Genomic DNA, 23,973 nt, shown 5'->3' on the forward strand with positions numbered 1-23,973 from the left:
CCCACTGTGCAGAATCACTGAGGATAGGGCAGGAGGTTTGGGCACTCAGTTCCTCTCTTCTTTCCTACCAACTCAAAGTAGTGGGAGGGAATTAACTACACCAGCCCCAGGGCTGAAATAAAGTTGTGCTGTTTTGTCAGGGAAACAAAGGGGCAATTGATGTGGTTCATCCATTCCCACACCCAACATGCCCTGCTGTTGTTCGCTGTGCATTGCCACAGGTGGAGCTCTCTGCTAGCATGCCAGGAGGTTTTGAGCAGCCTAAGCATTGCCTAAGGCCCTTCATTCAGTTACAGTGTGGAGTTATGCTTGCTCCCTAATTAGTGCTCCCTGATTAGTGACTATTGACATCAAAATATCCAAGACCTGCTGCAGCCATCAATATGGCACTGAGTGTTCTGTATGCATTCAGGACAGAAATTCCATTGTGTGTGGTGAAACTGACTTTCACAAGATAAGCGTCCATAATATTGCAGCGCAGAATTAACTGACTGTGGTCGAAATTAAACTAGAACAGGTTTTCTCTTGAAATTCCGCAAAACATCCTTCTTTTTCATTTTTATCACAACTCAGAGTAATACCACATTTAATAGAAGGCAGTATCTGTAATATTTTCAATGCAGTATTTTAAAACAAATAAGCAGCTATGACCTAGAACATTCTGTTAAAAAACGTGACTCAATGGTGCGTCATGATTTCAAAGACAGCTTGATTTGATTCTGCCCCCAGTGGTAAGCACTAGGGACATGACTGACGCTTCGATATAAGTACAATGGAAATTGTAATGTGCAGGAGTTGACACATACCCAAACCTTCAGATTCAAATAGACAGGTATCGTCTACTCCCACATCTCTGCACCAGGATAAGAAATTTGCTGTATTGTCCCGTGCAAAAAAGGATCCAGGTGGTGCATTGGCTTTGCATGGGATTCTCCTCACCGGCATTATCTGCAATGCAAACAGAAAGAAAATTATACATTACATGATGATTTAGGATGCTTATTAATATTTGGACATGCCTCTCAGTAAATATTCCCAGGGTGTGCCTGCTTCCAGTTAATTGATAGGAATTTTTTTTAAATATTCCTAGTTTTATTACACTGATTATAATTGTGTGAACATACAGATCCCAGAGGGCTGTGGAAAGACTTCCACTCAAATGCATCTAGATCTTTCATAACCTCTACCTATTGCAGGTGGATAGAAAAAGAAAGTATTGGATTCTCACACCTTTAATAGTTGTGCAGAAGAGGGAATTTTAGACAGTTTAGCTTGCATGACAAGCTACACCTACTAAAATTCCCTTGTCCATGTATCAAAAGGCATAGGAGCCCTGACTGACCTCTTTTTTACCCAGACTCCCTATGCAGTCTCTTATAGACTCCTCTGGAAGTAAGGGGAGGAGGGATATTTGGGCTTCAACCCAAACCCCCTATGTGCTGGGCTTGAAGGGGTGTTGGATCGGGTGAAAGTGCCCCTCTTCACAGCCTCTGTCTACACTTACAGGATGTATAAAACTCGTAGATGATTGGAATTTTAAGAGGGCTGGAGATGAATATACTTTCTCAGCCTTACTGCTAAAAATGACCAGTTTTTGTATGACATCAATTTTTAAGAACAAGGGGAGGGGATCCGCTTGGCAGGATACATAGGTGTGACAGTGCCATACACATTCAAAGTTTTCTCATCCCAGAGCAAGCAAGACTAAAAATAAATAGTTAAAATGTGCAGCTTGGCCATTAAAGTGATTTATGGAGTATCTGCTTCTGTTCTGGATCTGGTTATAAAATGCAAGATTTTGTGTAAGCCAAGCGCTGAGAAGCTCAAATGATGTCTGCAAAAGCTTCCAGCTCCATGTCCAGACATAGATTGCTTGTGAAAAGAAAAAAGGGGTAAAAAAACTAGTCCCAAATAATTTCTTGGAAGCGTCACAAAACACTGGAGGGGGGGCAGTGGGGAAAGGAAGTCAAACAACATGGGATTGAATGGGCTTCACATAACCTCAGCTACTGGCAAAGGAATCACAGCTGATATAGCATCCAAGCCCAAAGGACCACTTGAAGTGATGCAACAGTTCTGGGAACAGAGAGGGTGCTGTTACAGTAGCTAATGCACGCCACTCCAATCTCCAAACGGTGCAGTATTGCAGGGGTTCTAGGCATATATGTTTCCTTTGGGAATGTAGCACAGCAGAGACTGTGGTGTCTTTATGATATATGGTTCATTTACACATATATACAACCTGAGCCTATGATGGAGGGGCTCACAGCATCAACACCCCAAGAGAGTCTTGTTTCTCCCATAGCTGCAGCCTTGAATTCAAACAGAAATCCAACACTGCTCTCAAACGTTGCTCTGGCTCTCGCCCCAGCTTGCTGCTTTCCTTCTAAGTTACTTCACTGCCTAAAAAAAAATAGCTCAGCTCTCAACTTTGGCATTTGTCCTTTTCACTATCTGTCCCACCCATTTTCTGTCTCCAATAAAGCCTCTCCCTTTGTTCTCCCTACACCTCACCAAGAGGATAACCTGGCTATTCCAAGAATTAGAAGCCTCGATTAGATGTTAACACTTGCTGATACAGGGATTAGAAGGGTCTCTGTACAGAACCTACTTCCCCAAACTCATAATGGCATATAAACTGAGTTAGGTTGTTGTTTTTTACTGGCAAATTTACAATGTTGGGGTCCCTTCCTTCTCCCCACACATTTTGTTTGTTTGTTTCTGAATTTACAAGTAGCTCTATATCCAGAGAATACCTGAGTGGAGAACGAAAACAGAACATGAAAGATAATCCAGATCATAAAACAGTATTAAGACGTACACACCAACATGAGTGAAAAACTGCAGAAATAAAATAGGCTAATTGGAGAGAAAAGAAAAGTTTTTAACGGACGACATAAACATGACAATGCTGGAGCGTGCTTCACTTTGAAGGGAAGAGAATTCCAGAGAACTGGAGCCACAATGCAAAAAGCACATGCTCAAGCCACTATGTCACCGCCAAACTCTCCAGATGGCAGCCTGTAGAGAAACCAGAAAGCAGCTGCCAAACCACAGAAGTGACTCACTGCTTGGAGCAACCATCGTGCAGAAGGAACAGCAAGACAGCATCATATTGTTGGGACGCAACTGATGCAGAAGGGGGTGCACTGGCAAGACACTGCCTTTCCTTCCTCTGACTTTCCCTTTTGCTTCCTGTTTGGGATGCAGGTCAAATACCAGAACCGGTGTTTTTAAATGTATGTAAATCACATAGTGCAAAGTGGTTTCAAGCTCTGATCCAGGAACCCCCTAAGGTGATTTGAAAGCTTGTCTGGGGGCTTCTCAAATGCCAAACATGACAGCGAGTTGTATACAACTACATCCTACTCACAGTAGACACAATGTAAATAATGAACCTAATTTAGTCATGGAGGTCTACTTCAATAGGTCTTCTTTGAATAGAACTGAATACTACCAAGGCTCCTGCACCTTTAATAGTCGTATTGAAGAGAGAATTTCAGCAGAATTTCTATTGTATAACAAATGACAACTGCTGACACCTCTTCTATGCAAGTATTGATCGCCTCTGGCCATACAGTTCCTTAGTGAGATCAGTAATGGCCAGGTTTCCTTGGACAGCAGCTTGTATTTATCACTATCCACCTTTCTGTTTCTTGGGGGCGGAGTGCAGTAGTTGGGGGGGGGGCAGGAGCTCAGGGTTAGAGCTTTACGCAGAGAAGGCCCCAGGTTCAGTCCATGTCATCTTCAGAGAATTTGGAGAGCGTCTGTCAGTCACTGAGCTAGGGGAATCAATAGTCAGCCTCCGTATAAGGCAGCTTCCTACATTCCAACTTTCCCTGTTTTGTATAACCACTGGATTGTGTCACACATCTTGTAGGATCGAGCCCTACAATGAGGACCAGAGGCCTGGCCAATGACCCAAGTGAACTGAGCATGCTCTGGAATGCCCAGGACTTCCTTAACATTTCTGGTTGATGCTCAAGAGATTGTGAGTGAACATCACATATTGGGCTCTTCCCGTTAAAATTGTCATTGCAAGAATATTCTACAGTACTATATTTAAGTGTGATGAAGAAATTCTGCTGGGCAACGGCCCTATTGAAAGGCATGGGAACTGTCCATGTGCAGTTTTACTGTACCTCAATGGGGCTCACGCAAAAGGAATTCCCATTAATGGGGCCAAACATGTGCAGGAGACCAAAATACCATCAGTCACATTAACACCATACATTTAAAGCACATTCATTGCACATAGCTTCCCCCAAAGAATCCTGGGGACTGTAGTTTGTAAAGGCTGCTGGCAACTGTCTCTCTGTGAGGGGTAAACTACATGCCCTCAGGGAAGGTTATATGCTTTGAATGTGCTTTAATGTGTGGGTCTTTGTGGGACAGTTGTTGTTTATTATTAAAAATACTATTGACACTGAAGTGGGGAGGCAAGGAGCATTTTGCCATTTATATCCATAGAGCCAGAATTTTACTCAGTGCCTTAAATGAAAGTAAGATTAAACTTATACTGAAGGACTGTGGGGAAATATCTATGTTTTCTTCTCACCTAATAAATTCTCAACCACCTAAAAATAACTAAAAAGTCCTTTTTATTATTCTCAAATCTGTTAACTGTAAGTTCTAACTCTGAAATATGAACACTGTTATTTAAGGAAGGTTGATTCTCAAATGCTTTTTTTTTCAAAAAAGAAAAGAACTGATTTACTTTTTGTTTAAATGACTTGAATTTCTCCAAAGTGTTTTGGAACAGATCATCCTGACATAATTAGGTTTCCATATGGCAAAAGTGACTTTTGTTGACATAGTAGACTATAGCCACAGTTACTCTAAAACAGCAGTGCGCACAATTGCTCCTATCAAATATCACCCAAAAACAGTTCCCCAGTTACACTCCTTTTACAATCCTGACTTGTTGATGTGCATGCAGGAGGTTTAATGCAGGATGTGAAAGTGTGAGTGAAACAGATGATGTCAGCCTGGAAAAATGTGGTCAGGTTTGCTTCGGCACCCCAAGAGGGGCGCTGGCTCTATGAAATCACATGGAAAAAGAAATAGATTGATATAATTTTTCCAAAAGAGGTTCCATAATTTTGCTTTTAAAATGTTTGCTTTGGGGAGACTCAAAGCATATTTTAAGATCTCTCGAAAAGAGAAGCTACCCTTTCTTTATTTCACTTTGAAATTCCTGTGAATAAGTAAGCCCTAAAACAGTGGGGGTTGTAGTCAGCCAGGCCGCTTATCAGAAAAGGATCCCAACAGTTTGACTCACCCAGGTTATCAAAATATGATAGCTAATATTTTCTTGGTGTTGCAGCAATCATTCATAACTACTATCATTCACTGATTATAGAAAATGAGTTTCAGGTTTTCCTTACTATGCCTAAAGAAGCTCTCATTTCCCTTCTCTTTTCCCCCCAGCTGATCTGCACATACAGTAGAATCACACAGAAGAGTTTTTCTTGAACCATTTCACTTCGGATTGTAGGTGCCAGAATCCCATCTTTAAACACCCACCCAAAGAGGATGTGGAGGAGGGAGGAACTGACATAGAAAGCTTTACATGTCAGGGAGGTGGTAGCCCCCTGCCAAACACACTGTTCTTCATACAGAGAGGATTTTGTTTACATGGGGGAGAAGTCAAACATAAGGCCTACAGTTCAAGGGAAACTGCATCATGTCTAGCTTTGGAACTCTAGTATTATTGCTTGTGACTTAAAGACATTAAAAAGAAATGTATAAAAGAGAGGGCAAAATATAGTGATGCAAAACGTGGATGGACCCAACCAGAGCCGTCTTTCCCATAGAGCTTAGTGGCGCGCTGTGCTATAGCGCCGCCCTCTCAGGGGCGCCCCGGCAAGTGGGGGAGCTGTGCGGCATTGCCGACAGCCTCTCCTTTCCCTGCACGCCTGGGCGTGCAGCTTGCCTCCCAAGCATCCTGTGCATGGCAGGAGCGTGGGAGGAGAGCCCCGAAGAGGCGGGTGGGAATTGTTTCAATGGGGAAGCAGGAGCCTCTCCCAGCAGCTCCCTGTCAAAGCTCCTCACCAGCAAGCAAGCACCCCACCTCTCCCTTTTCAGTGCAGCAGCTTCCCGGCGGCAGAAGGGAACTTCAAAGCATTTGCAAAGACTCTCCTCCTCACCCAGGAGCAGAAAGAGCTGCTTTGGCTGCTGCCCCTGCAACTTCCATGCTCTTTTCTGGAGACCAAGCTGAACTCTGACTGAAAGAATTGTTTCATGGGGTCTGCCCAAGGCGTTTGGCTCCCCCCCCCCGACCCGTCCTTAGCTGTGCCCAAGTGCACTTAAGTGCTGCTGCACTGTGAGTTGGGAAGGCCGCTCCCTCCTCAGGCTAATTCTAAGCAGGGTGGGGGTGGAAAATCAATCCTGACTTTCAGAGCTCTCCATCGGTGGGTTGAATGTCTTCTCCTTTTTGCTTTCCTCTGTCCCACTTTCTCTCTCTCTTTTTATCCAGTAAAGGAAGGGGTAGGTTCCCCCCACCCCCAGCTCTTGCCTCTCCTCCTTCCCTGTAGTTAAATCTTGTGGAATTCCCAAGTTCATGTCAACAACTCTGGGGAACCTTTCCTAAAAAAGGTCAACAACTCTTTGGGGGGCCCCCTTAAAAAGGTCGACAACTCTGGGAAACCGGGGTGGTGGTGGTGGCACCGAAGGGATCTTTGCACCATGGTGCAGGATATGCTTAAGACGGCCCTGGACCCAACAAGGTCAAGGTTTGTATGGTCAAGGTTCGATAGAACAGTCCCAGGAAATTTAGTCATGCCCAGTATGATGCTGCCCCTGCAAAAAAAAAAAAAACACCCTGTCTAAAGGGAAGCTTAAGTTACCCAGTGCAATCCTAAAACATCCCACTTCAGAACGAAGTCCCATTTAGCTCAATGGAACTTACTTCCAAGTGACTGATTGCAGCCTTCAATTGATATGCTTTCCTGAAGCTCCCATAATGAAACACTGCAGGGGCCTTATGTCGAAAGCACTTCTGCAAAGAAATGCCGGCTCTCCCATTAGGTAAGGTGAGTCCCTTGACTCAGGCACTGGACTGGGAGAGGGGGCAGGTTGGTGGCCCATCCACTATTGCTGCCACCCACCCAAGTGCCAGCTGCAGCTTGCTTGTCACTGCTGTGGCATGGTCTCTATTAAAACCTTTTAAAAAATAGTAATGTTATGTTTGATTGGGAGAGGGTTCCCAGACAAAAATCTATGGCTATGTAAAGATATGCACACAAATATATATATATCAGATCTGACGTCAGTGACATCTGCCTTAAATTGCAGCTTGTTAGGACTACTGTGACATGTTCTGTGTGGAATTGCCTTTGATGAGCATTCAGAAGCGTCTGCTGGTTCAGAATGTGGCAGCCAGCTTGTTAGCTTGGGGTGGCTATAGGAAGAATGCAAGTCCCATGTTACAACAGCTTCAGTCCATTTCTGGGCAGTTCTGGTTGCGATCTACAAAGCCTGATGACATAACTTGGCCCCAGATTATCTGAAAGGCTCTGTTCTCCCGTATGAACCTTGGTTGGGTTTGAAGATCTTTGGGAGAGACCTTTCTTTCAGTACTGTCAACATCTGATGAACGTTTGCTAGGAACTCATAAAGGGCCTTCCCAGTGGTTCCTCTCAGGCTTGGGAACTCCTTGACAAAGGAAGCACATTTAGACCAGTCTATGACAAAACAGCCACATGTTCTACTTTGCAGCTCCATTTGAAGGGCTATCAGAGGACAGTTCTTTGTTTCATAATTGAGAACATGTAGCCCTTCAGATGTTGTTGAACTCCAAGCCCCATCAGCCAAGCAAGCAAGGTCAATGGTCAGAGATTAGGTAACTGTAGTCCAAAAGGCAACAGGTTCCAGTTCTCTGTTTGAGGGAGTCCTCTACTGGATAGCCTATCTGGTTTAAAAACAACAAACACTGAGCCTGTGGTGCAATGGATCAGTACATCTGGCTGTACATCTGGCCAGAAAGTTGGTGGTTCGAGCCCACCCAGGGACAGCTGTGGGCAGGATTCCTGCATTGCAGGGAACTGGATTAGATGACCCTTGGGATTCCTTCCGATTCTACAATTACAGTGGTACCTCAGGTTAAGAACTTAATTTGTTCTGGAGGTCCGTTCTTAACCTGAAACAGTTCTTAACCTGAGGTACCACTTTAGCTAATGGGGCCTCCCACTGCTGCCATGCTGCCGCTGCACAATTTCTGTTCTCATCCTGAAGCAAAGTTCTTAACCCTAGGTACTATTTCTGGGTTAGCGGAGTCCGTAACCTGAAGCGTCTGTAACCTGAAGCGTCTGTAACCCGAGGTACCACTGTATATGAACATCTATGAACCATAAGAAGGGACAGTAGAGGCCTTGAAGCTGCTTATCTTAGCTCCTGGAGAGCAGGCTGAGCAAGCAAACAGGTGACCTTGTCACAGTCTGCCCCACTACAATAAGATGCATTGTATTTCTATTTAAATAAATACAGCTCTACATATACAATAGCACATGCCAATTGTATGCAAAGCCCTATCCTCTTTAGTCCTCTTTTTGGGGGTGTTGCATAAGTGCATAACCTTAGACACATTGTACCTCTTTGAGGGAAAACACCTGAGTACTGGCTTATCTACAAAGTACACCATATGAAAGAGAAGGCTTCCCTATGTTCCATCTTTCTGCGAGGCTGCAGTCTAGGCAGGACTCAGAACTGAATTTTCACTGTTATGACACTTCAGTGTTGAAACGCCCTCCATAAATGGGGCCTGCCTAATTCTTTCAGACATCTGGTAAAAACATTTTTATTATTTGGCATTTGGGATACATGACCTTTTACTGCCCTTAGCAGTTATAAATGTAGCATTATATTCCTCTGTATTTTTAAATTTACCTTTTCTTAAAATTCTTAAAATTAAAATCTTCAGCAGCAAGTTGTTTGGAAAAGCAATTAACACATTTTAAGAATAAATGAAGATAGGGGCAACATTGCAGCTGCACAATAAACCTTGTACAGGCATGCCCTGGTGGTTTTCTGCCCAACTCAGATATGTCTCAATTGCATTTTTAATCTTCCCTAAGGCATCTGGTTCCCTATCAGACTTCCCATAGACATATGGTTGGCAACTGTGAAACAATGCTGGACTAGATGGGTCTTCAGCTTGACCTAGCAGAGGTCTTTGCATGATCAACCTCTTTGCCTCTAGTTTCAACGACAATACAGCACTATTCTAGAGGCATGTGATAGGTGGAATGGATGATAGACTTGCCACAGTGAAGGTAACTAATTTGCTTATTTATTATTAAGTTTATTGCCACTGCTCACAGCAGAACACAACAATGAAAAAAAGAAAAGAAAAATGACACATAATTACCGGTATCAATATGTCCAATTAAACAGAATCATAACACTGTTAAAATAACAGCAGCACCTAAAAATAAATTATATTTATACATTTGCTTCAGTTGAAGCCCTTTAAAAAAAAAATCAGCTAGATATGTGCTTCAAGCCTTCAGCACCAAAGAGAGAGCACTCAGTTTCAAAAAAAATTAATGAGAGCTTACATATAGCATGACAAAAGCAGCAGGTCTGGAAGTGGTAGGTTATCAAGTTGGGATGGGCATTTGAGATGGGATGTTCATAAGCAACAACCAGCTTAGCCTGAGGAGTCAGTCCGGAGGTAGAATCTTTCTAAGACCATAAAGAACCCAATTGACTCCTTCAGTTACCTGATCCTTCCTGAATTAGTAGCTGCAATGCCACCCACTGGGTATATGCATGGTGATGATGATGTAGCACAGTAGAGAACAGATAGTAACTTCTTTCCCTAGCAAGCTGCAATGGCCGACTGTGTCCTGCTACCAAGGTCCCTGGTATGAAATGCCAATCACCTTCCAAAAAGCCACCAGAATAGTACAAGAGGCATCAAATTGAGCCAAAGCATCCCTCTAATGTTGCTCTAAATCAGTGGTTCCCAACCGGGGGCCATATGGCCCCCTGCGGGCCCCCAAGATATTCCAAGGGGAGCACAGGTGAAAATTGTGTACCGTAAATGGGGGGGGCACAGCAGGAAGCTTGGGGGGCACAGAGGGAAGTGAGAAGTGAAGTGGGGAATCAGGTAGGTGTGGTGGTGGGGTGGCAATTGGCAGGGCTGGGTGAGGCAGAGCTGCTTGTTGCTGCTGCCAGTGCTGGGCGTGGTGGCAGCCTGGGCCTGACTCTGCAAGGCACAAGGTGCAATCCACCCCAGCGCCTAGTAGATCAGGGCCTTCGGATGTTGTCGAGGGGTGCAGAGCCCGTTGGCAGCATTGACTTGGCTCTGTAAGGTGTGGGGTGAAATCCACCCCAGAGCATAGTCAAGCGGGGTTGTCTGGTGCTGCTGGCTTGAATCTAGTAAATAACTAAGTGTCTACTCAGAAGTAAGTTGCACTAGTTCAGTGGGCCTTACTCCCAGGTAAGGATGCGTTTTTGTCTAGGCAGCCAGGACTCCTCCGGATGACAAGATCTTTTTGCACCAGGTCAGTGAGGACCACTTGCTTTTTAAAATTCTCCCATATATACAGAACTCCCTGTGCAACTTTTGGACTGTTTCTGTAGGTTTTCCCCTCTGTGTCAAATAATGAGTCAAATAAGTGTTGTTTCCTTTTTATAATGCATGAAAGATGGTTCTCCCTCTGGAGGTTCTGGGCTCTCCTTCCTTGGAGGTTTCTAATGCTTTAGCTGAGTTTCCTACATTGCAGGGGGTTGCACTAGAAAGATGATCCTTTGGGTCCCTTCCAGCTCCATGATTCTATGTTTTTCTGTATTGATTTTTACTGATTTTTACTTAGGGGTGACAGCTGCCCCCCTGCCCCTCCTTGACTACACCCGGGGGGGGGGGCACAGGAAGGAAACAAGATCGGAAGGGGGCCATGGTTGGCAAAACATTGGGAAACACTGCTCTAAATCACCAGTTCAGCCTTGAAAGCAGAGTGTGCATGCTTTTCAAACAAACACCAGCAACCCTTTGACCTATTACGGTAAGCCAGGGATGGCAAAAGTGGCCTGGGTGGTGTTGGACCCCAGCCCCCGTCAGCCCCAGCCAGCATGACCAATGGTCAGAGATAGTGGCAGAAATACAATAAGTAGGTTCCCTTCCCTTCCGTAAACCTTTGGTCTCAAACTGATGGATTGTGACCTTCCGCTGGTTTCTTCCCTGATCTATGGTGGATTATACCAGAGTTTGTAGTTGTTAAAGACATTTGAATGAAATTCTAAGGATAAAAATAGAAGATTGTAGAGGAAAGAGGGAGAAGATAGAAAGATGAAAGGGTCTCATATTGCAATCTGGCGTTAAAGGTGGGGGTCTTGAGTCAGAAAAGTTTGAAAGACTACTTGCATGCATGGTAGAGAACTACCATCAGTTATGCCAACTTCCCCAATTAATGAACAAGGTCATTATTTGGAAAGTATCAACATCTGACCATTAAAGAATAATGCAGACAGCTCCACACTGCAATATGAGTAATAAATGTAAAAATCCGTGCAAATTCCAAGCAGCAGTCAGGACCACATGGAATGTGTTGTCATATTCAACTTATCTTGTCTCCCTTTGTTTCTCCCTGCTTCTTAATGGTCAGCCTCATGCTATGCAATTCTTCAAAATGTACCATTTCCCCCTGAACTCTTCTGCAAAATTAGTTCCAAATGGTGCTTTACCTTTTATGAGCCAAGTGTCAAGCAAATACCCCAGGATAGCAATTTAGATAATCTAAAGAAAGAATTTCCTTTTTAAAAATTTAATATTGCCTTTGCTGTCATTTTTCAGACTGACAGATGTTCAGAGATGTTGATGCTGTCACCCAAAATGTTCACAAGGGATTTCATACATAAATTCCTGAAGTTAAGTTTGACACTCCTCTGAAAATGTTTCATTTTTGCCTCTGCGATAAAGATTCTAATTTTTTTTCTGTAACTCTTCCAATCAGAAACCACAAAGAAGCTGCTGAGATTTTGGGAATTCAAAGCTGGATAAAGGGTCTTTTTTTTTAATACATATATATATAAAAATGGCTCCATGATTTGAAAAACATGTTGGAATGTTAACAGACAGAGCCAAATTTCCAAACTGGCCTTAACTCGGTGTCTGAAATTCTGAAGGTCAGCTTCTCTGCGCACACTCATCATGCCTACAGAGCTGTGATTGTTTGTAGCATGAACGCATATGCTACAACAAGCCATTGTCTTTCTCCCTCTCCTGTTGTCTGGCTAGTTTGGTTCTGTTCTGATCCTGTTGTAGATTTGTACAGCTCATCCACTTGGGACTGTTGTGCTGGGAGAGGCACCAACATACTTTCCTGTTTTCTCCAGCGGTGCAAGCAGCACTTTCAGAGGTGAGATGATTTTCATCAGAAAAACAGGAAAGGGGGGGGGAGCATTAACCTACATACCTATAGAGAGAGAAATGAAGGTCGATCATGAATTCTCTGATATCCACATCTGATTTGGCCCATAGACTCATCTATTTCCCCCAGACTTGTAAAAGATTAGCATGTATCAGTCAGATTAGAACGGGCTACAAGACAGGTACACACAATGCTAGAGGTTCCTTTTGGGCGTCTGCCATACCAAATCCAGAGGGTGGGTGATTGCCTCGTTCAACCTAATGGTAGGACTGGCCCTGAATGTATCGCAAGTATAAATGCAAAACTAAGCAAGTGAACCTCATCAAGGTAACATTTTGGAGGGCTCTATCTAGCCTAAGTTCTTCCCAATATCTGGTTTTTTAATTAACATTCAAAATTACACTAGCCCATCAGAGCTAATGTAACTAGGTGCATCTGTTCCTAAGATCTACTAATCAGTTGTTTAATGGCATGCATAATTTCAAAGGAATTTCCATAAACCAAACCATACTCATGCATTTATGCCCAGAAGCTGTAACATCATCCAGTAATGTAGGTTCCCTGCGCTCCCAGGCAATCTCCCATTACAACACACTAAGCAGTTATAAAGCTATCCAAGTGATTTTAAAGCACTTTTAAGAAATAATATGACAGTGATGTATTATCGTGTCTCTAGTACAAATGGGAATCCAAACTCCTTCTATTGACAATTAAAACAATATATCTCTCTTTCCCTCTTAATATAGAACAGATCATTCCACTCCACAAGTGTCTGGGATGGTGAGGTGATAAATCATGGAGAAAATGAAGTACTACTAGGATTTCATGGAGCAATATTACTTATGTATTTATAGAAGAGTCACAAAAGCCTGGAATCATTTAGCACAGAGCTTTGGTCAAAGGTATAGGTTGTGGCCAAGTAACACTTCACCCATCATCATCACAAACTAACAATTCTTACAACAGCAGTATCAGTGGAGCTGCTTCCCCATGACACAAACAGTATTGCCCACCTCTCAAAACATGGGAAGGGAGGAACCACATGAGAAAGGTGAGATCATGCAAAGGGGACTGGATCTAGGCTGGGTGAGAGTCTGGATTGGGGAAATAGCATAAGTGTGATTCTTTCCCCCCTGCAATCCTTAATGGTTAGTTCCAAAAGGTCAAGGGAAGACTTTCAACTGGCCCCAAGACATTTATGCTGTGGGATCCTACAGGGTTCCATTTTGTCCCCCTGTTGCTACTATCTACTATGAAGCTACTGAGTGAAGTCATCTAAAGAGATCAGGAATGAGGTGTCACCAATGCTCACATGAAACCCAACTCTACTTGTTTTTCATCAGATGATATGGTAAAAGTGCCGAAGCAGTGCTTGAGGAACTAGAGCGAAAAAAGTACAACTCAGTCTAGGAAAGACATAGGTGCCATGGAGGAACTGCTCATGAGTTGAAGGCATCTGCTCATGAGTTAAAGTTCAAACTGTTCTCAATGGGAAACATCCAAAAGGAGCAAGTTTACAGTTTGCAAGGTTACATTAGAATGAGCTTTGTTACAGGAGGTACAAGTGGCCTCTATGGGGCTTTTCAGCAGTTTGGTCTGATGTCCAAGCTGCATTCCTTTGATAGTCCATCACAGGATCAGGATCACCTATATTCATAGTCAGAGGCTCCTCTCCCGAAACCCCTGCCACTCCAGATACATGCCAAACCATTAATCCATGTAGCTGTCTACTTGGTGCTGTCTATACCAGAGGTAGCCTTTGTGGAGCGTTTCATTATAATTCCCATCAGCATCAACCAATCTGGTCCATGGTCTGGGATGATGGGAACTCTAGTCCAGAAACATTTGGAGGGCACCACGTTTGCTGCTCTGGCTCTATATGGAATAAAGCAATAAATCTCCAGGATCTTGAGCAAGCTCTTTCCCTACCTTACCTGGCAATAACAGGGATTGAACTTGGATCCTTCTGCATGCAAAATGGGTGTGCTACATGTGCCCCCCTCTTTGCATGTTCTGCACCTTGGAGTGATGTTTGATACCCCACTTAAAGCAGTTACCTTGTAATTGTGCATTTCTTGTCACTTATCAGGTTTCCGCCACTCACTAACTAGAGTTAGCTACTTGGATGCAAGACCTAGTTGCTGTTGCAGATGAGGTCTATTTCATTCTGCCTGCTCTAAATTAGGTACTGATTTTTTAGAGTCTCTGAAACATGGGTGTAAGATATTGTTGACAGCCCAGACAAGGATACTAGTGATCCTCTCCCAAGCAGCTTTATAGTCATGTGAAAATAATCCTGTCCAGATGGATTAACACATGTTAACACAGGGTTACATCTTCCCAATTCAAACCATACATTAGCAGCAAAGCAGTGAAATAAAAGTATACAAGATCTACCATGCTTATGCTCAATGCTTCTGAGAAAGGCGAAAGAGACAAGGCTTTCATGATAGTGCTAAGAACGAAAAAGTTCAAGAAACTCTAGTTTAATGTGTTTGTCAATGTATAATGCTGTCTTTAAGGATCTATTATTGTAATATTAAATGAAATTCATTCATTCATTTAAGTAATATATACACTGCATATTTCAAAGAAAAATTGACACGTGGTTTACAGCACCCTAAAAATATATGATATAAAAAACTACCAAAACAAAATCCAGTAACACAAAGCAGCACAGATGAGTTACATTAAAAATTCCTTTAGTATAAACTGAGTATATCTATCAGTTAAATGCCCCAGAGAAGCATAATTGTTAAGCCATGAAATATAATCATAACACTTCAAGTATAACAAACAGCAATTTCTAAAAATTGACCATATAGCCAAGGAAAGGCAAAGGATCTTACACATCAAAAGAGGGAGCAATGAAACTATGAACTGCACATTAAAAGCCCATCAAAATAAAGATGTCCTTGGTATCTTAAAGATGTACAAAGAGGAAGCCTTAATCCTGATGCACCTGAACTGGGAATGCATTCTAGAGTTCCAGGACCATCACATAAAAGGCCATGCTCTCTTGCACTGAGAACAAGGCATCCCACAATGATTTCATCCCAGGACTGGTTCGTTTGGGAGCGAGGGGTCCCTAAGGTAATCTGATAAATTATACATGGGGTGGAGAAAGTGCATATGGAGAAGTTTTTATTCTTTTTCTCCTTTTCTCATTTGAAGCCATCCAATAAATCTAAATGTTGGGAGATTCACAATGGACAAAAGAAAATACCTCTTCATGAAGCACAGAGTTTAATTCACTGCCACAAGATGCAATGATGGCCACCAGTTCGGATGGCTTTAGAAAATAGACAAATTCATTTTGGACAAGGCTTTAGGTGACTATCTTGTACCTCTACTGCCAGAGACAGTATGCCTTTTACATAACAGTTTCTGGGAATTTTAAGTGAAGGGAGCACTATTGTGCTCAGGTGCTTTTGGGGGGGCTTTTATTACATTCTTATCCTAAACCATTTAAGTATTTAAATGGTAGAACCAGCACTTTGGATTAAACCAGGAAGCCAACAGAGCTGATATTAAAAAAAAGAACAGACAGAAGTCTGGCCACCACATTTTGGACCAGTTGACGCTTCTGGACTCTCTTCAAAGGCAGCTTCACATAAAGGACATTAATCCAGTCAGGAGGTAAGTGAAGCATGGATTATACTTTCTCAGACAATATGAGCCAAAATGTAAATACTGGCCCTGATCCAAGTCTAGTTATGCTTTGTTTGTGATACAGATCCGTTCTACGTCAGATACATCTCTTGAAGTCAGTAGGAACTTGATGAGTATTGCAGTGTGCATTCATATCCAGATATGCAACTTCACCAGCAAATCTCTGTTGGGGGGGGGGGCTAGTTTTTACTCAGCCATGCAAGAAAGCACATGCTCAAATGCATTATTCCAGATCTGAGCCCACGTTCATTGAAGCCTGCTGAGCTCCCATGACAAAAGTGACATCGAATCGGACACTTGTATGTTCAGTTGGTCCAAAATGTGGTCTCGAGGCTTTTGAATGCTGCTTGCAGGCCAGTAACTTCTATTTCATCTACACCTATGAAATGCGTGGCTGAAACTTTCCTAGAGAAAATTTGTATACTAGTCAAGAGCCCAGTGGCGGAGAGCAGGCAAAGGGCAGGGCTGGCACGTGTCCTGGGGACAAGGAGCACGTCCTGAGGGCAGGGCGTGTCACCGGAGGGCAGCAGCGATGGCACCCTGGGGTTCATGCTGCCGGGAGCGGTGTGCTCTCCCCGCACTCCTCTTCCTCTGCCAGTGCAAGAGCCTATGCTGCAGGGATACAATCTAAATTGAATTCAAGCTGAGAATGGAGCACCAATTCAAACTTGCAGACACTCTTGGTAGCACTCCTTTAATGTGACTAAATCTGCCCACAATACTGGCAGGTTGCCCATTTTTTGGGGGGGGGGAATTAATATCCCTCCATGTTGAGGAGGTAAAAGGGTTCTGGCTTAGCTTGTTCCTTACAGCATAGATTTATTACATGGAGGAAAAAATTTTTGATGTGAAAGAGCATTAAAAAATAAATATATACCCAACTATTACTTTCTGTTCCTGGGACACCCTGCAAATGTATGTCCTTTTCTCTCTCCACAAAAATCGACACCACAGCTAGTTAAAAACAGCTGTGGGCCTTGGAAGGTACTGCTGCTGACAGCTACAGTTCCAGTGTCACCTGTCTACAATTTTGTCCTCCTCTCCTAGTTGTATTCACTGGCTGAATGTGCTTTCCTGTGTTTGTCTGCATACACAGGGCCACTCATTGGTGCCAGTCCTCATTCAGGGCATATTTGTTTCTCTCTTTGCACCCTCTGTTCACATTGCATTCACGATCTCAACCTCACACAGTAGTGGTTGGTGGGGCAGGGCTACTCACCTGATCTCCCGTCACTGCGGTGTAACAGGAGGGTGAGGAGGAGGCAAGGTAATGAATGGTAAGGTCAGCATGGTGCAAACCACTAGCATATACACCAGATTGCTTCTACCAGTGTGTTTGCGCCATGCCAACCTTGCCACTACCTCACCTCCCCACCCTTGTTGCTACACCACAGCAACAGCAATAATGGAGGTCAGATAAGCAGCTCCGCCCTTCCAATCACACACATGCCTCTGAGATGAGACTGTCATCTGAGAGGACTGTAGCATTTGAGTTCCTACATATTAAAACTGCTCTTAAATACCCATTTTGACAGATACAAAACTGTCCCATCTTCTGTTTGATATGCTTTTATTTCAGAGCCCAATATTACCCATTCGTAGTCACACCAGAATGGCAATCCCTCTTCAGAGAGAGCTGGAAGAATGCCCTGAATATTATCCTGATAACTATTAACACACGTGTTATTTGAGTTTACTTTAAATCTGGAAAAAAAGTTGCTTTAATAATTCCAAGCTAACGTGGGCTCTGTGCATACCACACATGCCTCAGCGTTTTAAATTTGTTTGTACAGCTGCGAAATTCTCAAATTAACTATCTGTCAGGAGAAGTAAAATATGGCCTGGAGAGCAAGGAGATGAAATCCAAGCCACTGGGAGAAAATTACAAAATGGACTCCTGCAATATGAATCACTTTTTTACAGAATCACACTTGCTATAATAATAAACCTGCAGTTTTGGGGGCAGTAGGTCATTAGCCATAACATGGGTAGAACCAGCCATTTACTACTATACAAATCCCCAGCATTTATTAACATAACTGTCACTGAATCTCCCTGTCTCTTAAATCTGCTGGAATATAAATTTAGTCATAATGCAAATACCACATGGCGTCCCACAGGTAGGTTTCACAGGCAGGGAAAAAATGGAATCAGGCCCTTCAGAAATGATCGCTATATTCCTCCGTATCCACTCTACTGTTAAATCCTCATCCAGGTTGGAATGATTACATTTTCTTTATACTGTTTTAATGGTTCTAAAAATCCATACACAGAGGTATTATTTGTTGCTTTTTGGTAGGGTTGAGAAGCGCTGGGAAGGGACATTCCTGGGCTATGTTTTGCAATTATTTTCATGTTAGTGAACCAAAGAGCCCTTTTAAGAGTTGAATGGCTAAACTGAAATGTCAACCACTTAGCTATCCCACATCCTCAGCCCTGAACCTATCTTAGTTATTAGTAAGTCCCGTGAAAGTTTTCAACTCAAGCAAGTGGGATGCTGCTGAAATGGAGGGCCCCATCTCCGCGAGGGATGGGGGAATCTGTCAATTTCAGTTTCTCTCAATTATTTATTTTTTCCAGTCTTAAATTCAGTTCTTCACATTTCTACATCAGTTTGCATTTTTTTTAAAAAAAAGAGTTCTCAGGAAAATTCATCAGGATTTTTGTGCATATTTTTCTTGATAGATCTATCTTTGCAAGCAATTCCCCCTAATATAATGCATTTTTGTATGTGACTTTCACTAATATATTGATACACTTTGCCCTGTAATGTGCATTTCTGTGCACATTACCTGGCTACAGAACTGCACTGCAAAATTTAGAGACATGTAAACTTTGAAGAGTAGCTGCATTTCGGTTCCTAGGCTGTTTTGGGGAGGGTGAATTAGGTATCTTTACCTTTAAATGCAAACTGAATTGAAATTTCAGTGATCAAGGTGGACCATAAGGAATCAGGCCATTCTTCAAGGAGTTTGAGGTCTTGTTATTTCAGGCTTTGTGAATTAACACAATAACTTTACCCAGTAGCAGATCAGCAACCAGTGCAGCTCTTTCAGCAAGGGACAACATCTTGCCAGTAGCCTGCTCTTGTGATATTTAGGACGGTCTTAATTATCAAAGTTTTAGAAACAGTGAACAATCAAGGCTTTAAGGATCAGTCTACATGCTACTGGTTCAGCCACTGTAACCGCCTGCTTTGTGTCAGATCTGACTAGTTCATCTAGCTCAGTATTGTCTCCTGTGATTTACAACTAGCAATGCTTTTCCAAGGCCTTAGGAACATCTTTCACATTACCTGACCCTTTAAAAAATAACATGAGGGAAGACTGGGATTAAACGTGGGACCTTCTGCTTGTAAGATTCAGAGCTGTGGTCCCTCCCCTGGAGATACAATACACTCCATATGGAAGGTGCTTTAATCCACCCCATCTGGGTGTATTAATGTACTCAATGTAGTTGAGGCCTTTTTTCCCACACTACTGCAAGTTACCAAAAAAAGAAAAGAAAAGAAAGGCGGCTTCCAACACAATATTAAAAATACAATAAAACATCAGACATTTAAAAATTCCCTAAACAGGGCTGCCTTCAGATATCTTCTAAAAGTCAGATAGTTGTTTATTTCTTTGACATCTGATGGGAGGGCGTTCCACAGGGCAGGCACCACCTCCGAGAAGGCCCTCTGCCTGTAGCAAATGTAGCAAATCAGCCCAGCTGCATGACTCGTACCAGCACCCAGACAGTTGGTGATAGTATTAGAATTAGCATTATAATGTAATTAACAACATGGTAGATAATAAAATAATAGATTTTTATTCATAATAATAAATAGCCACATTCAACAAATTAAAAAAATCATGTGGCAGCTCTAATGTGTAAATTGGCCAAACAAAAGGGCAGAATAGCCGCATCGGACAGTGGTTTCCAAACAGTTCCAAACACACCAGATGTTTCAGAAGGTTTACGTCAGCATTCTGTGATAGAAGGTGTTAGGGATTGGTGCTTCCCAGTACAGAGGACTCTGAGTTAAGAAAAAAGGCATTGTGGTGTCTGGCCTAAAAACTTTGGACACCAGTGACATGAAAAAACACAACTCTTGCATGAACGTACTTAACAAGGGGGCTTGTATTTGCAAAATATTCCTTAATGTCTGTCTAGAGAAGCAGCTCCAGGCATGTTTGCAGACAAAACCAAACGTGTGCCACATGACTCACGGAAATTTCATGCCCCTAATGTGAACTCCCAGTTCCCCAGTTGTCCCAGATTGTTAACAATGGGACCCTTATAGTCTTGCTATTGGGAACTTTGCACACTGATGCTTCGATGGAGACTATTCCCAGTGCTTTCTACTATGGAGGCAGCAGTGCTCAAATTGAGTTTGACAGGACCAGTACACTTTCTTGCATTCCATCAGTTTGAGAAGGAGATAATGATGCACCCCTACGCTGTCGTGGCCTCTGAAAGCATGTCAGCAAGAAAGGAAATATGCAAAGGAAGCCTATATTTCTCTCTCCTTTGCAATCAAAGGTGGAGCTATTCAGGACCACACTTAATGCCAGATGGTGCTTATCTGACTGACATCACCAGTACCTTATAGCATTAGTCACTCCAAGTGAGTCACTGCAAAGATGAAATATGAGTGTCACCAAAGCCCTCCACAACTTTGAAGATAACACTGTCTTCAAGAGGGCAAAAGACCAGGTCTTCTGACCCTCTAGGGAACATCGTCAACATGATTTCAACTCTTGCAAAATGAATGTTCAGTTTCCCCAGAATTGCCACTTTACCCTCCAGAAGTACCTTTGAATTGTTCTATGACAAGCAGAAACTCACCAAATGCAATCATTAGAAAAGCTCAACCTTTTGTTTCTTTTCAAAAGCACATGAACGCTTATTGACAAATAAGGAAGAGAAAATCCTATGTTTTGCTAATTTAATTTTTGCTTTTGCTTTTGCAAGGAAATATAATGCCTTAAACGCTTTATACTTCTGAAGGCAATGCTCATTTTTTGCTAGTTTGTCTCCTAAGAGATTGCTATGTCTTTAAATCCAATTAACATTAGCTTTGAAAATATTAATAATTGTGTTTCTTTGTTCTGAAAACAGCAATTTGGCTAAGGTAAATAGAAGCTTGAGCATCTAACGCCTATTTATATTTTGGTTCTGAACACCTATATTAAAAATGCTGCCGCTTAAAAGCTCAACCACAGCATTTAGAAACAATAAAGATCTATTCAAATATCATGTCAACACTACAGCTGACTTGCCATGAAAATGAATTCATGCCAGCTTCCCACATGGCTGGCCTGATTATATGTTAAACACTCATGTCAGCAATCCTTGTCTCCAAAGAACTGTGTCATAGGTATCGCAGAACACAGGAAGTTGACCAGAAGGAGGTGGACAAGGCGCCATCTCCACTCCAGATTTGTGTAGGGTTAACTGCTTAGCCTTTTCTTCTCCTGCAGAGGAGGTTTAGGATCGCAGTTTTCCTTCTCCTAGGTGGGCTACAACAGAGTCAGACCATTGGTCCATCTAAGTGTGTCTACACTGACTGGAGATAGTCCTCCAGGATTTGAGACTAGGCTTTGCCCTGACCCCACTGAGGCAATGCTTTAATTATCACTGCATTGATTTCCGATGGAACTGTTTTGGGGTACCAGGTGCTCTGATTCACCATAACAAATACCTCTAGAGCAGTTCCTTTTCCTGATGCCAGGTACATGAAATGGCAGATTGAAGGGCTCTTGAGTTCACTGACAGTGCCGATTCCCAAATTTGTGCCATTTCATATCTCATTTTCCCAAGCTCTGCTTCCCACACCCTTTCTGTTTATGTGCTGAATCACATAACCTCCAGCATGGGAGCCTGCCGTCTTGATTCATCCCAGTAAATTTCACTGTGTGTTTCTTTCCCCATATAATTAAAAGACATCTCCTCCTTGGCCTACTCATCAATGAGGAGCAGATACCCATCAATGAGATCCAATGTGCATGCCTAATAGCTTATTCTTTTGCATCCAAAGCCGTGTGACTTGGCCATACATAGAGAACTTCCATTACTGTTTTTAAGGAATGCTTTCAGGAGGTTCAGCGGTAGTGCTTTAATTGATTGGAGGGGGGATATAGAAAAGCCAGTGACTGACAGGGTATTTCTCAGGGGGGAATTTTTCAGCCCTGACACAGTATGCAGAAATCACCCCTACTCCTTCAAGCTTATGAAAATACTGACTTGTAATATTCTCTCCCTGCTCTGGCCTTCTCATACACTGACAGCCGCCCCCTCACTCAGCTGCAGCCTGGCTGCTGTCTCCAGCACAGTTCCTCTGGCAGCTGTTTCACTTTTTGTATCAGCCCACACCTACCTACAAATATATATATATATATATATATATATATATATATCCAGAGTGCTTTATCTATTTTAATAGCAGCTGAAGTGTCTAAGAGGCCCAGCTGCCTGCCGCAAAAAGCCATCTTTAAGGTAGCAGCTGGATGAAAGCCATACTATGCTTCTCAATCCCTGCACAGCCTCATGGCTCCATGACAGCATGTATATTATGAATGCGGCAGAGGCTAATGGTTCGAGGGGGTAATATGGAATCCATACTATGCCGAATTTCATGCACTCTTATTCTCGGATAACGTTCTTGGCACCGAGGCCCACATTTTCCAATTGTGGAGTCTGCTGCCTGAGACTTTCTACACAGGGAATTACAGTGTGAAACAGGGGGGTGGGGAGGGGATGCCTCCGTAACAATTGGCAATGACACAAAGGCCATTACGCTGCCATTTCTTTGCACTCTTACGCTACAGAATGTGAAATAACACACACACACTGCATAGCTTTGGAATGAGGTTTTCTAATCTCATTCACATGACTCCCACAGACCACTGGGAAAGAAAAGGACTCTGTGAAATCCAAATGACTCCAGTGAAAAGGGAAATGTGAACTCAGCATTGTCATATTCCAGCAGAGTCCCAAGAGGGCAAAGTCCCAGGAAGGCAAGATGAAGTCATTACCTGAAGGAGCATCTCTACCTCCATCGTTCTGCCCAGACACTGAGGTCCAGCGCCGAGGGCCTTCTAGCGGTTCCCTCACTGCAAGAAGCCAAGGTACAGGGAACCAGGCAGAGGGCCTTCTCAGTAGTGGCACCCGCCCTGTGGAATGCCCTCCCACCAGATGTCAAAGAGAAGAATAACTACCAAACTTTTAGAAGACATCTGAAGGCAGCCCTGTTTAGGGAAGCTTTTAATGTTTAAAAGTATCCAAGTTGCATACTCACTTCTTTAGAGGAATTGTAATCCCATCAATAGTAGACAACCTCCCATCCGTCCGGTCTAGTGAGCCACCCACTAACTACACTGGGGGGGGGGAGACAAAAATGCATCCCCTACCAGGTAACCAAAGACCTGAAAGAAGGAAAGAGGAAGGGGCAGCAGGCCTTGATTTGGGGGGGGGGGTACCACATTGGGTACTCTAGTGCTAAGGTGAACCACATCCGGGGATATTAGTAGCTCAATGAAAAAGTTAGATTTTCTTCAATCTGGAAAAAAGATGGGAGGAACACAGGGGTAACACAGGATGGCTGTGATTTAATTCTAAGTTATGGAGATGCCCCATTAAAAAGGGAGTGAACGAAGTGTAGCACTAAATGTCTAGTGTGGAAATGACATTGTTTTTCAGCCCCTAAATTGTGGCTGAGTTGTGCCTTGACTAAAGTTGTTTGTATCAATGCTGCCACGATCATTTTAGTGGGTGATGAGAGCGAAGAAGAAAGACGACGAGTAAAGATAAAACATTAAAGGTGGGTCATTGTAGCTAGAAATATTGAAGGCTATTAAACCTTTTCAAAGAAATGATTGTTCATGCTGTCTCATGATTTAACCAACATTTACCTTTCCAATCTTGTTGACCTCAATGCAGTTTT

At 42.9% G+C, this 23,973-nt stretch overlaps 1 protein-coding gene across 1 annotated transcript in view; it reads right to left on the bottom strand.

Moving 5' to 3' along the window:
• The window catches only part of GAS2 (growth arrest specific 2), a 113,539-nt gene that overhangs the window by 61,480 nt on the left and 28,086 nt on the right, over window positions 1-23,973 (bottom strand). Inside the window, 2 exon segments of the mRNA XM_083455245.1 lie at window positions 807-948; window positions 23,942-23,970. Coding sequence (XP_083311371.1) covers window positions 807-948; window positions 23,942-23,970 — 171 coding nt within the window.

The sequence above is a fragment of the Podarcis tiliguerta genome (assembly GCF_965153285.1).
Source record: "Podarcis tiliguerta genome assembly, chromosome: 1".
In the NCBI taxonomy this organism is placed as follows: Eukaryota; Metazoa; Chordata; class Lepidosauria; order Squamata; family Lacertidae; genus Podarcis; species Podarcis tiliguerta.